The sequence below is a fragment of the Jatropha curcas genome, chromosome 9, assembly GCF_041381405.1.
Source record: "Jatropha curcas cultivar XTBG-Jc1 chromosome 9, XTBG_Jcur_1.0, whole genome shotgun sequence".
Classification (NCBI taxonomy): Eukaryota; Viridiplantae; Streptophyta; class Magnoliopsida; order Malpighiales; family Euphorbiaceae; genus Jatropha; species Jatropha curcas.
In genome coordinates, this window is record NC_143159.1 from 176,050 (window position 1) to 189,599 (window position 13,550).

The 13,550-nt window shown below is 37.1% G+C and overlaps 3 protein-coding genes across 3 annotated transcripts; all 3 read right to left on the minus strand.

Annotated features, from left to right (window-relative positions):
* Positions 1-494: 494 nt before the first annotated feature.
* LOC105635147 (poly polymerase) lies at positions 495-1,582 on the minus strand. Its single transcript, XM_012218146.4, has one exon. It carries the CDS (start codon positions 1,349-1,351, stop codon positions 716-718), a length of 636 nt encoding a protein of 211 aa, XP_012073536.1. The 5' UTR covers positions 1,352-1,582; the 3' UTR covers positions 495-715.
* A 3,351-nt stretch (positions 1,583-4,933) lies between these two features.
* LOC105635148 (PLATZ transcription factor family protein) lies at positions 4,934-7,202 on the minus strand. The gene is made up of 5 exons (XM_012218147.4): positions 7,053-7,202; positions 6,800-6,924; positions 6,497-6,697; positions 6,181-6,396; positions 4,934-5,693 (listed from the first exon to the last, which is right to left on the minus strand). Exons 2-5 carry the CDS (start codon positions 6,800-6,802, stop codon positions 5,406-5,408), a joined length of 708 nt encoding a protein of 235 aa, XP_012073537.1. The 5' UTR covers positions 6,803-6,924; positions 7,053-7,202; the 3' UTR covers positions 4,934-5,405.
* Positions 7,203-9,601: 2,399 nt separating this feature from the next.
* On the minus strand, positions 9,602-11,606 carry GALS1 (glycosyltransferase family protein (DUF23)). Its single transcript, XM_012218148.4, has 2 exons — positions 10,271-11,606; positions 9,602-10,161 (listed from the first exon to the last, which is right to left on the minus strand). The coding sequence occupies exons 1-2, from the start codon at positions 11,413-11,415 to the stop codon at positions 9,810-9,812; spliced, it is 1,497 nt and encodes a 498-aa protein (XP_012073538.1). The 5' UTR covers positions 11,416-11,606; the 3' UTR covers positions 9,602-9,809.
* Positions 11,607-13,550: the final 1,944 nt, after the last annotated feature.

Here is a 13,550-nt window from a genome sequence, read left to right on the forward strand (position 1 = left end):
CTCGTCATTTTTTAAGAAATAAGAGAATAGTATAAAAATATAATTACCTTCTAAATCACCAACATATCCCCGTATTATTATCTTGCTCAACTTTTTATTTATTTGATTTTTTGATTGAATTTCCTAACGACCTCCTTACAACGTTGATGTTTTTGTTTTAAAATAAAATTTCAATGCCCCTTCCTATTTCCTTTTGTAATAAAGGTTGGATGCATGCACACGTAGGTAATGGTATCCGCGTTTTGTAGTTGTTTTCAAAAGAATCAAGCTATCCGCGTTCTATCTAGATTAATGGCATCGCTTGAATCTTTCTTGCCTTCACACTTTCCATTTACAGTACCTCATCTTCTCCTTAAATTGATGTGTTTCAGAAAAATGTATATTCAGTTCACACTTTTCAATTGACTAACTGGGAAGGTTTTCTTCTTCTTTTTTTTTTTTTTTTTTTTTTTTTCTGTTTTTTTGAATATATGAAAATATCTGTACAGACATGGTTAAAGAAAATAAAAAAATTAATCCATTTGATATTGAAGATAAACGGACTTAGACGTTAAAAATGAACAACTTGCATTGTTTTTTACAGGAAATTATGTTACATAAACGGTAATTCACATATGCGGCTTTTGATTTTCTTCGGACATTTTTCTCAAAACTGGATTCTCCTCTTAGGTTTTTTTTTTTTTTTTTTTTTTTTTTGGTAAAAAAAAAAAAAAACTTAGAGCGATATTCCTTCGTCGATGGTGGTTAACCTGAGCCTAAAGGAACGAACAGCCAATTTGGCTCGTCTGGAAGTATACTTCTGCAATCTTCTAACAGAGCCGGATCTGGAATACCCAACAGCAGGCTGCTGCTGCTGCTGCGTCTTATAATTGAAGGGCTTATCAAAGGTCTTAATTTCATCAATGAGAGGTTGTGATGAGGGGGACTGATCCACAACCAAAACAGGAGAAATCCTGGCCTTTTTACGCCGATGACCTCCCTTCTTGGAGGCGTTTTGAAGAGCTACGCTAGCCTTGACAGCTAAAGCAGCCATATCAGAAGCGCTTAGCCTGTTTTGAAGCTTTGATCTTGGAAGAATAAAATATAACTGATTGGCGTATAGCTGAGCGTTGGAATCCAAGGCAGGAATGTAATCATCATAGGATAAGAAATCAGAGTTGCAGAGAAAGAAAGAAGACAAGGAAGATGGTGAGGAGGAAGACAAGGATGCAGCTTCTGTTTGAAGGACTTGAGAAACAAACACAGGAACGCTGTACTCGTGGAGATTACCATTAATTGACACCACTTTTGCTGTAGATGGAGGGAGCTGATGGGATTCGCCGAGGACTGAACAAGACAAGCAGACACCCATTTCGTTGAATTGAAATGAAATGAAATAATTAACGGTTGCAGAGGAAGTGGATGGAGGAAGGTTATAATCTGGCAGGTGGAGAAGAAGAAGAGAGGAAAATGTTTGCCAATAAAGGGGAGAGAGGGAGTATTATAGATGTGGAAAAGAGTAATGACTTAAGCAAGCCCGTCACAAGCGAATTTCCGTTGGAGAAGTTTCCTAATACACAGCGGACAAACGCTGACTCTGTTATCAATTTAGTTGTGGTTGATTTTTATTTTCGGATCCAACTAATATAAGTTACTCAGCAATGACGTGGCACGCGTTTGTCCTTTTCGCCCACGGGAATCTCAAGTCCTCGTAAACTTACTAATCAAGTTCCGCCCACAGAATGCTTGCTTGGGCTACAAACATGTAATAGTAAAAGACAAAATGTAATAATATTTACTCTCCGTAGAATATTCAACTAACTAACAGACAACGTTTCAACTCATTCAAGTGACATCCATCCCTACGTCACTTCCTATTTTGTTGGGGGCCTTTTTGATTGCTTCCATGAATTATGAATATGATGTCCAAATAAATATAAGTAAAACTCACTGAAACTATCCACAATTTATGTCTACTCCTTTTTTTTTTTTTTTTTTGAAAGTAATGTTTGCTCCTTAACAATAGCTAATGGCACAATTTTTTTTATTATTTTTTAAAGATAAATTAAAATAATAACTTGCCTCTCAATTTAGATCTTACTACAAGTAAGGAAAAAGAAAAAAAGTTCAGGTTAATTGTTATTTTCTAACGCACAGAGACTGTATAGACAATAGCAAACGAGATAGATTCTGAATAAGGGGAGAGGTTTACTAATTCGTATCTTATTCTTAATTATTTATTTATACCATATACGGATAATAAGAAAGAAAAGATATAGTGTTTTACACTCCGAGACCGAGACCGAGACCATATCAATTTGATTCAATTCGGCGATACAAACAAATTTGATTTTTTCATAACATACAAATGGAAATATGGCCCGAACATTCACAAACATTTATCATGGACGAGCAGTAATTCTCGGCGGCCCACCAGCAGCTGCGTAAGGGCCAGCCCAGCCCAGCCCAGCCCGTTGCATTCATATGATCTCCATGTTTTAATATCAGTTAGAAGTTTCAGTTGGGAAATCTAAAATGTCATTAATTTAGCAGGTATTGCTAATCCTAAGTTCTTCTACATTTCCAACTCAATTACAGCATTTAATGGTGAAAATATCTCCACTTTACACTTGGACATGACAAAAAGAAAATTTCAAACTGTAAGAAACAAATTTTGGAATATTTGGTGTTAATGGAAAAGGCATATCCTATTCAAGTGATGAGAAAAACAATCCAAAAAAAGAAAATTAAATTCATATATGTATGGATTCCCATTCGATCCAATCCAGCAATATCATCTGAAACAGATTTCTATTATCAGATTTTTTCCCTTTTAATAACTTATTATCCTTTCATTGAAACTCTCCCTAACACTATTTTCTTTTGTTAAACATATCAGCATTAGATAGCTTGGCATAAGGTTGACCTCAACAAGTTCTGATCAGATATTTCTTTCCACTTACGGTATTAAAGAGCTTAAAATAGATGGTTATTCAGATTTTGATAATTAATTAATAATATATCCAACGTTACACGCTATTTGAAAATATGTAACACTCAACAATTGACATTGATTTCACATATAAAGGCCGAGATTCTTATTCGGCTATTAATGTCTTGTTTTTTACTTAGACAAAGGCTATTATATGTAATCATATCTATAAATTATAGTATAGAGGACATAAAAGATGTCCAATAACAACTATCAATTCTCTTGTATTATTTTCAGGTAGGAATTAGGTTTTTTAGTTGGAGTATTGATACAACGGTATTTTAGTTATCTAACTAAAAAATGAAGAAAAGATATGTGGGTCTAATTTGATTTGACACTAATTTTAAAGGTTGAAGATTATGTTAAACTGACGAGAGAACACAGCAGCGCAGAGGGATTGATGAGGTTTGTGTAGAAAAACGAGAAATGACGAAATGTGTAATGGTAATGGCGAAAGGCTGAAGCCTTATCTTAGGACCATTACACTAATTTAGTTTAGTTTATAAGTATTCGTTCGGTTGTTTAAAAATATCTAAAATAAAAATAAAAATATCTAAAATATGTTTTTTTGAAAACAAAAAGAAAAGGAGGCCATTGGGCATTATGCGGAGTGGGCAGTGGCATCCACCGCCTTATCCGCATCCCACTCCACTAGAATGGCTACATCATTTCTGCCTTGTAAGTTTCTACTTTCTGCACATATTTATACTAGTTGTTTTGTCTTCCTATCTAGCGGTGCAACTAATTACGATTTCTCACATGAAAAAACAAAAAAAGAAAAATAAAAGAGACACGTGTCCAGACACAGTCCTCTCATGGATATAACGTGGCAGTTTCTTATTACAGTGTAAGCACTTCACTAGCAGACGCAAAAACACTCCTTCAGCTGGGCTGAGATTTTCTTTTTCCGTCTCTGTAGAATACTTTGGAAACGTCACCCACACTTTCCTTTCTAATAGGGTTTCTATTTTTCATAAAATTTAAAAAAATAATAAAAAAAAAGACATGGGTAATGGGCCCATCCTCAATAATTTCATTATAAACAAATTGATTGTTTGTATCATATTCCATTATTTTTATATCTTTATTTAATGGAATAAGGTTTATTTAACCTTCGCCAGAAAGAAAATAAAATAAATAAAAAATAAGGATAAGGAGGGAATGGCACAAAGTGGGTGGAAGGGGATGAAGGAGAGTAGTGGACTCGCAGACGCAGCCTTTCAGATTCCTCACGGCTCTTATTTATCATCATCATCATCACCCACTTGTTTTTATTAAATTAATTAAATTAAATAAATAAAAGGAGTACATATAGGGAGCATCTGGAGAGGGACGTCTTTGTTCACACAAGCTTTTCCTGTGATTATTTCAACCTAATCTTCTTCCCAATTCTTTTCTTATTTTGAGATTTACCCCTAAACTTTCCCATTCAATTTTCAATAGGGTACAATTTAGATTTGTTTAGCAATCGAGATGCCTACTTCCTAAATAATCATCCTCTGCGTGAACGCAAACGCAAAACCTAAATTGGATTTTTGCCCTGCCTCCCTCGTACTATTCATCATTCAAAAGGATATAAATACAAATACAAGGGAAAGGAATCAGGAATGAAGAATGGGGGATGGCCCTCAAATGGACCATACTTTGTACTTGTCTTTAGAGGACCGGAGGATATAACTAAGCACAGCACATAACCAATCCATTTGACCATATCCCACAACAAGAATTTGCATCCCTGTTTTATTCTCAGACATCCAAATTTACCTGTCCAGAGCTTCTCCTGTTTGCTTTTTTTTTTTTTTTTGGTTCATTTTGGCAACATCCATACGTCTAATTCTCTATACACACTTGACAACTCACATTCCGAAACATCCATAACCAATCGCATAATTAGAGCTCCTCAATCATACTACCATGCGCACAATATAGAAGAGCATAAAGGGAAAAGAAAGACTATTCGACTATTTAAAATATCACTATATATCTGTATGGACAAAACACATTCTTCTGTACAATATACATTCATAATGGCACTCCATTATTACTATCTTCCCAACGAACTAGAACCCCATCTGTACATGACATGCTTTTCAATATATTCTAATTAAGATTTCTAATTCAGAAATTAAATCCCACACTTGTTAATAAAATATAAGGGGACCATTTCCTTACTCTATCCCTAATAGAAGAACACTGCCTTCTCTGCTATTTACACAACATACATACTTCTGTCATTTCTTTTCTTCTAGTTTTTTTAGGCCATCTTTCACTACACACTAAACATTATTGCAACCTCTCCCCCCCCCCCCCCCCCCCCCCCGGGGGGCCCCTTTTCTTTTTTTCTTCGTTTTTTTTTTTTTTTTTTTTTTCAGTTTCCCCTTCGCTATATTCTATTTTTCTTCGTTTGTTTAAACTTAAATTTGTGAAATTGATCTCAAAATGGAGCACGATGAGGTATACCCTTTCTTCTCCTCGCATTGCGGTGATTGTATAAGGGAGGAGTGGATGGAGAAATGTTGGTAGTAGCCTCATCACCAGAGCTATGTCCATCGGATGAATAAATTGAAAGTCCGTCCATTAGGCGGTTGAAAGCATGCGTCTTTCTAATCTTCTTTGGTGTAGAGGACTCATCAGATTCAGACCCACCCAGGAACGGATCCCGATTCTGCTTCCCTTTCAGTGTAAATGTGAGGTCTGGGTCACCCCGTTTCATGCCTCCCAGCTGACAGTAACAAAAAGGGCACTTTAGCCATTTGCACTTAAGAAACAGAGTAGGTGAAAATAGGGCACACAGCAGAGAAACCAAAATGTCAATACATTCAAACACGAAATCGATCAAAGATCACAAAGGGGTTAATGTGTGTGCAATACAAGTAAACGGAAATACCAATACAGCTTCGATTCTTCTCTCTCCATTTTATTTTCTTTTTCAGATACAAAACAGAGTTTAGTGATAGAATAACTCTCTATAATCCTGATTTTTGAGATGAAACAATGTAATTTTTTATTAAAAAAATATTTGAAGAAATTGAAGTCTACTGCGGCAAGCTTGATGTAACCTGAACCGACCAATAGGAAAAAGAAAAGAAAAAAATGGAACTTGTAACTTCAACGCGAAGGAAGCAAGCAAGAAACACTCCAAGAGAGAATTAGAAAAGGGAAAAGGACATTGAAAAAGAGAGAATGGAAAAAAAAAAAAAAAAAAAAACCTTGCATCCGAGAGAACAGAATCTGAAGGAATCGAGGAGGCTCCTGCAACAAATCTCGCAAGTGTTGGTGACGCCCTTTCCAGGCCTTGGCTGTGGCCGCTCGTTTAGGAATACAATCTTGGCGCTATTGATAATGTAAGTCTGGACGCACGATATATCTATGTACTTCTGTATTTCATTAACCCTCACCACGTTATGGTATGAAGATCGCCTAATCTGAAACAATCCACCAACCCACACTTTCGGTCAACTCATCCAATGTAATTCAACACAGATTATAATAGATCATTCAGAGAATAAGATTTATAAGACAAACCTGAACAACTCGGTGATCTTTGTGATTGACCAAACAATAAGAACAAAGGGCATTACCCATACAGTCCAAACAGAACATATTGCATTCACTTTTATTGGAATCCCCATGAATTGAACAGGGGGTGAAATAGCTCGCTCGAAGCATTGGTTTTAACCATGGCGGACCCAAATCCTGGTTGCCCATTTGCCCATATGGACTCACCTGATCAAGTGAAAACATTAATTCAAGTAAGAAAGCAAAATATAATGAATAAAACATATGCAGAGAGATTGAACACTGAGTAAGAGTGGTGTATAGTAGTACCATGACTTTCTCGATACAAAGCGTTGAGAAATGAAATTACACCAATCTCTTCCCAAGTTTCTTCCTGCTGTCGAGTGTTTATAGCTAGCTCTGCCAACTGAAGTGCGAGAAAAGATTGATTGAATCTGGAAGGAAAGAGTAATTAAACGAATCCTGCATTAGAGACCTAGTACACATGTGTCCAATAGCTGCAGCGAAAACCCAATTAAAAGAAAGAAAAGAAAAGGAAAAATTGAGCATTAGAGGCTCAAACCTTCTGCAAGATGAAAGCGGCGGTAGAGGAGAGAATTGGAGGATAGAAGAACGTTAGAGCACAGCAGTAAATGATGGGCTATGGTATTAGGGAAACACAAGACGGAGAAACCTAAAAAAGGAAAGAAATTTATAAGGCGGTCGCAGAAACAGCACATAAATCAAAAAAAAAAAAAAAAAAAAAGAGTATTTGTATAGTAATTTAAGAGGCAAAGGAAACGTGCCCACATTTTATAACAGCGGAATATATCGACGGGCCTTAATGGAGACAGCAATTAGGAGATTCCCACTTTTATTTTATTTATACCCGTCGGATTACTTTTTCGACTTTACCTTTCCCCGATGGGTTAAGGCCGTTTGCCCTAATCAACCGTCTGATGGTTGGGTGTGGGGCCCCTTGTTTGATTTGGTTGATTGAACACAAGTTGACGGCCCCTTTTTATTCTTACTTTCACAAATCCCACGTGTGCGACTGTGTGTCAATTAGGCAGGCCGTCACCCTTGTATTCTAGCTCTCAAAAACCCTAAGTCAAACTTTCCTCCGTATATGAACCTGTGATTTTATGGGTCAAACCGCCAATCCTCATGTGTCTAGTGTCATCTAGAGGTTTTTTTTTTTTTTTTTAACCTTTGCCATTTATAACATTTCTCTTTTTAGGGAAATCGTAAATCAAATGTACGTCTTTTTACCTTTGCCAATGATCATTTTGTTAAATTAAGCAAAAGAATTATTAATCTAAATAAATATATATTAAGTATGAGAAATTTTGATAGTAAGAAAGCACGTTTGTTCGCTTCTTACAAAAGAAAGTAACAGTAATTTGTACAGGTGGAAGTTCAAGTATGGTCCATAACTTGGAAGATTTGACCGGGGTTCATATCCTTCTTCCGCCTAAGCCCAACCAATGTGGTCCCCACTTAACTATGTTTCGGACAGGTTTATATAAATATCTTACGATTTGCTCTTTATCCGGATTTTCAATTTCCACACGACTTTTGTACTATATTTCATAATGAACAACAAGTTGAAGTTAATCCGTCACTTGTTTTACGCCTAATTTCTTAGTCTGAGATCGTACACACTACAGTAATAAAGAAGAGGGTTATAATATTTCATAGTATTTGACAAAGTACGTAGTAGCTTGAACCAGCTGGAGTCTTCCTCAAGGCTCAAGTCTCACACCCACAAGATGGCATTCGGCCGCCACAGAATACTCCTTTATCTTTAAATGAATGCAAGCTGCTCCTTGAACATTGGATTAATGAATGGTCAAACAACCCACATGTCAAGACTAGAAACTCACAGTGCTTGCTTGTTCGTGCTGCGTTCTATAGAATATTCTACTCTTTGATTGAGCTAAAAAGTGGTTTTTAACAAACATGTAGTATGAATTTTTAGCTCCACTGATCCATTTTTATTATTATTAAAAGATTTATTAAAGTGAGTGACACTCGTTCGATTAAACAACACTTATTCCATCTAATCATGTCGGCTTTTGCTGTCTGATCAAATTTAACATCGTTAAGCGTTAATGTTTATCCTGACTAATTTCTACTGTTCAAGCAAAGCAATTTACAGGTACGTTCATGTCTTGGATATTGTTCCCACATACTCATTTTATCAATCAATTCACATGAATAACATTCAACCAACTATCAGTTGGCTCGGGGAGCTAAATTCTTTAAATAACGTTTAAATGAAGAAAACTGAATTGCAAAGATCACCCTGCAATGAGCCTCCACAAAGAAAAACTATCCTTTATTGTCACAACCAAACCACCATATGAGTGAATTAGTTCCAGCTAAGTATCCAAGATTAAGATAAAAACAATCATTTGGCTAGTTTCTAGAGTTATAAATTGCACCCAACACATTAGCCACATTAACGGGACTCCAGGAATATCTGTGGGAATGCATGTGCTCCATACATAATTCCAAACCCCGAAGCTTGGAATTTATGTATGTGCTGCATCTAGATGAACGGTCAGGTCGAGCGAGACTCCCTGATTGTTCCTTAAAAATGGGCCTTTACCCCTCATTAGGAAACTTGGGCTATGCACTTTTTGTCTACTTCGGCAGGGAATCTAGGCCCAGCCCGTTGCTGATTTATTTACAACTGACAAAGTCAATTTAAGTTCCCCTGTAGAGAGACCTACTGCTCAATCAAATAATGGCACTGGCCCTCCTCTATTATTTTCATTCAACAGCTTGTCTTGTCCCTCAATAATTCCATTCCCTATCTTATCAGATCGGATGGCCATTCCTTTGTCAAATTAAGAAACTAGTCATAAGCATTTGCACCCTCCTCAGAACCAGAAAGAAATTTATTAATTATAACCGAACTCAAGGCATGCTTATACTCCTTGTTCACTCAAAGTATGATGCTTAATAATTTATTTGTCACTTTAGAGAATTAAGATTTCATTAATTGTTTGTTTTTCAATCTTACCCTGTTATTTATACTAAAAAAAGCATTAATTATTTAAAGAATTAATTAAAAAAAGAAAAAAGAATCGAAGTGATTCAATAATCAAAATTTATAAGATCATATTAAACATAAAAAAAAATTCATATATATAGACAAAATTAAAGCAATAATTGAGCTCTACACCACCTTTTTTGGCAATTGCAATATGCAAAACTAGTTTCTGACCACAAATGGAGCAAAGAGGAATGAATGATGCAATTGCAGGGCACGCGTGAAGAGTCCAAATAATGAACACATGTGATCTAATTTATTTCCCAGATAAAAATGAATTTATGAATAAGCCTGTACAGTTCCAATGGTTTTCCGCTCAAATTCCTTGATGGTGGCAGCCAGCTTCTTCATATTATCGTCATAAACATATGGGAGCTTATCGTATAAAGTGACATTCTTTTTGGCTGATGGAGGCAGAAATTCCCGGCAAAGCTCGCCTGGCACCGTAATGGAGTTATGGTAGTGATAATAACGGATCTTATCTTCTGTCTTGTGCAAGGTCTTGCCAACTACATTCTCCGACATATGCACTCCTGTAGCGAATGCTTTCTTTGCCTGAATTGCGTACTTGCGATCCCTCCGAATCCCCGTTCTTGATTCCCTGAATAACAGCTTCTCGAATCCCCATTCCCTAATTCATTTGACAACGAACCAATTAACTTCTATATATTTTAATATTTCAGAACATAATAACATGTGTGTTTAATAGCCGCAGATCTAACAAATACTAATAGGTTTACCTGGAATAGTCACGAGTGGAATCATTTAAACAGAGCACACTGGACATTGGATTCTGCTCAATAGTGAACTGAGTATAATCGGAGAATTCTTTGAGAACCGATTCCAAAGTATTGCCTAAAGGCAAATATATATACTCATCCACATCAAAGTAAAATGTCCAATTGGCAGCATATCGGTACCGATGCAAGCAGTCATTAACCACCAAGAATTGGTTATAATAATACCCATCAAACTCAGCCTGACCTCTTATGTCCTGAACTGTGGCCCTCCCTGCTCGCACCCACGGTTCAAGCGCAGCCCTTACCTCAGGACTCACTCCGCCGGCGTCGTGAAATACAAAATGGGAACTGGATCCGAAGAACCAAGCGTGGTAAGCCATCCATTCCCTCATTCTGGCCGCACTCAAATTCCCGTACAAAGAAGACCCACAGTATAGATACTCATACTGGTAAGGCGGGTGGTACTTGGACTCGTTGTAAGAGCCAGGTGCCTCCTCTAATGCTACGAACTTCTCGTATTTCCTCTGAGATTCACCGTAATAGGCATTGAGCATCAGCTTTCCACCTGCATTGTCCTCGTTAGGATTCACGGAGAAGGTGCAATTCACAACGACAACCGTATAGACGCGACCATAACCCCAGTCCGGAAGCATCTTATAGGCCTTGGCCCTCAAAGAAGAGCCATTGTTGGAGATCCACTCGCACTTGTACCAGGGACGCCCGAAAACGTGAATGGGCTTCGAAGCCAGACCTACCACCGCAAAGGTCCTTGGGCCGCCGCGGTAAGCGCCCATCTGAACAAAAAGAGCAGCGGCGTTTCCATATGCCTGGAAGATCCGCTTGTTTGGGTCAGTGACGACGGGGGTGGAGTACTTTTGTTCAGACACTGAGGTGGTGCTGGCGTAGGAGGTAATAGGCAATGAGGAGGCATTGGAGGCAATTAGGGAGGCTGTAGAGGCGGCGGGAGCAGAGCAAGAACGAGTAGTGGATAGGAGGTTTTGATAATAGGGAGGCAGGTTCCACAGTAGCATGACCAGGGTGAGGGCTAGTACTGTGGCTACTAAAGGCTTAGTTTCGAAGCATAAAGATAGCTTACCGGCAGTGCCGCCGGCGAATGAGGAGAGCGGTGGACAGTCCTTTCTCATTTTTGGTGGTGCTGAGGCCGAAGGGTCAAAGGAGAGTCATAGCCTCGGGTACCGACACACACAAAAGAAACGAGTGGGTGCCTTGGCCTTTTGGGAAATTTGAGGTTGCTTTATTACGAGTTTGGGTATTGATCTACCATTTATTACCAAACTGACCTTGATGTATGCATCTGTCTTTTCTTTGTTTGAGAATTTGAGTAGCAAACTAGTAATAAAAAGAAAAAAGTAGTGGCTTTTATTATCGGCGATGAGATGAGAAGTGCCTGCCTGATTCATTGCCTTAATAGTTTTAGGGTGGCCCCCTCTAAAATCGTACCAATACCATCAATGATCAAACAATGTGGACCCCGCGTGCTATACCAAACGGATCTCTTGTTTGTTCCTTCCTTCCTCCCTCCCTCCCCTCTCAAGTTTTCTACCATTAAATTATGACTGACCATAACTTGCTGTATTAGTATTATTCTTAAAACTCCAAAGCTCATCTTAATTCTTAAACCTAAAACAAGCGATAGACAAGAACATAAATGAAATTGCACTACTATATAACAATGAAATCTTCTTCATTGTTAATTTTGGGACAGATGGCGTTGGGACATGTACTCTAGAAGAAACATTGGCATGTGAAAGACCAAGCTCCACCCTCTACTCTCTTAATTATTATATTATAAGCTAAAAAGATGCTGTTGTTGTGAAATTAAAAGACCAATTCTAAATTTAAGCTTATTATTATTATTATTATTATTACAAAGCTGGCATGTCATGTCTTTTAATTATGTGATAAAACAAAGGGAGAGAAATTTAAGGGTCAAAATTAATGATTCTAATCTTTTATATTTTAGCCATCAAACAGGTGTCGGTGGTAACATAATAAACATTGTTGGTATTGTAAATCATTAATCTTTTATATTTTGTCTAAAGTCTAGACAGTAAAAAAACCCCATTTACTGATTCATTTAATACATCGTATTTGATTTCACTCCAGTACTATTTATACATTAAAATACAAGAAAATTATACAAGTATATATTACAATGCAAAGAATCTAATGTCTCTTTCTAAGTTCTAACCAAAAGCGGTGTGCTGTAGGGACGGTTAGGCATTTCTGTGGCAATGCAAGCATGCAAAACAACGGTTGCTGTGTTCCATCAATATCAACATGATTGCTGGTAATACTCTTATAAATTGGTCCAGAGGGAGTTCTTTTTTTTTATTTTAAATAAAGAATTACCCTATAAAAATACATCCCTCACGCCTAGACATGAACATCTGGAGCATCTGCGAGTGGCCTAAAATTAGAATAGGGTAGATTCTGATACCATGTTATAAAATGAATTCAAAAGCTAACTCAAAACAAAAAAAATTATTCAAATCTTATATTTTACATGTAAGGATCTTAACCCAAGCAATGTGAGATAATACCCCCAAACTACAATTGTTTAGGACTGTCGGCAGAGATGACTCAATTGTTAATCAACGGCTTTCCGACCTTTTCTTTTCTTTTTTCTTTTTTCTTTTTTTTAATTTATTTCCTCCTGCTAATTTCCAGCTCGTGTTCTTACTGTATCAATGAATGTGCTCTTCAATAGTTTCTTGATGGTACTGCAACCAATTATACTTTGGGCCTTCAAATGATTTGGGCCTGGTGGCTTTTGGAACCAGCTCGAGTGGGCTTAGCCTTTGGCAGTTGATGGCGGATGGCCCACCCTTGAATCTTCCAAGTTTTTAACTCAACAGGTAATTTCGAAGTACGTATATATTAACAGGACTTAAGGAATCTTAAATAACAGCCAGCCAATCAGACATGATCAGAAACTTACTTTGAAATTCCGTGATCAAAACTTAAGATAGTTGCTATCCTAAATTAGTGTATGTACTAGCGAATATGCAATTCTTTTCTATGTAGTTTCCTTTGAGTTTTACCTGGTCTCAAAGTATAAAAAAGGGAAAAACACCAGAGATCTATGATTGGGCATCAAAGGGCCTCTTGTCAAACCGATTGATGATTTAGAAAGAAAGAGTGTCCTCTTAAAATTCATGTCCAAAGATGCTCTACAACCCATAACAAAGAAAATTACTAGCAGTGCATTGAATAGTATTATTATGTTATCATTTTATATAGGAGAGTGTTAGTGCAC

Coding starts and splice junctions, on each gene's coding strand:
- LOC105635147 (XM_012218146.4), bottom strand. CDS start 1,351: ATGGGTGTCTGCTTGTCTTGTTCAGTCCTCGGCGAATCCCATCAGCTC.
- LOC105635148 (XM_012218147.4), bottom strand. Junction 6,397..6,496: donor AAGATCACCGAGTTGTTCAG/GTTTGTCTTATA, acceptor GGATTGTTTCAG/ATTAGGCGATCTTCATACCA. Junction 5,694..6,180: donor TCTGTTCTCTCGGATGCAAG/GTTTTTTTTTTT, acceptor TGTTACTGTCAG/CTGGGAGGCATGAAACGGGG.
- GALS1 (XM_012218148.4), bottom strand. CDS start 11,415: ATGAGAAAGGACTGTCCACCGCTCTCCTCATTCGCCGGCGGCACTGCC. Junction 10,162..10,270: donor TCCACTCGTGACTATTCCAG/GTAAACCTATTA, acceptor CAAATGAATTAG/GGAATGGGGATTCGAGAAGC.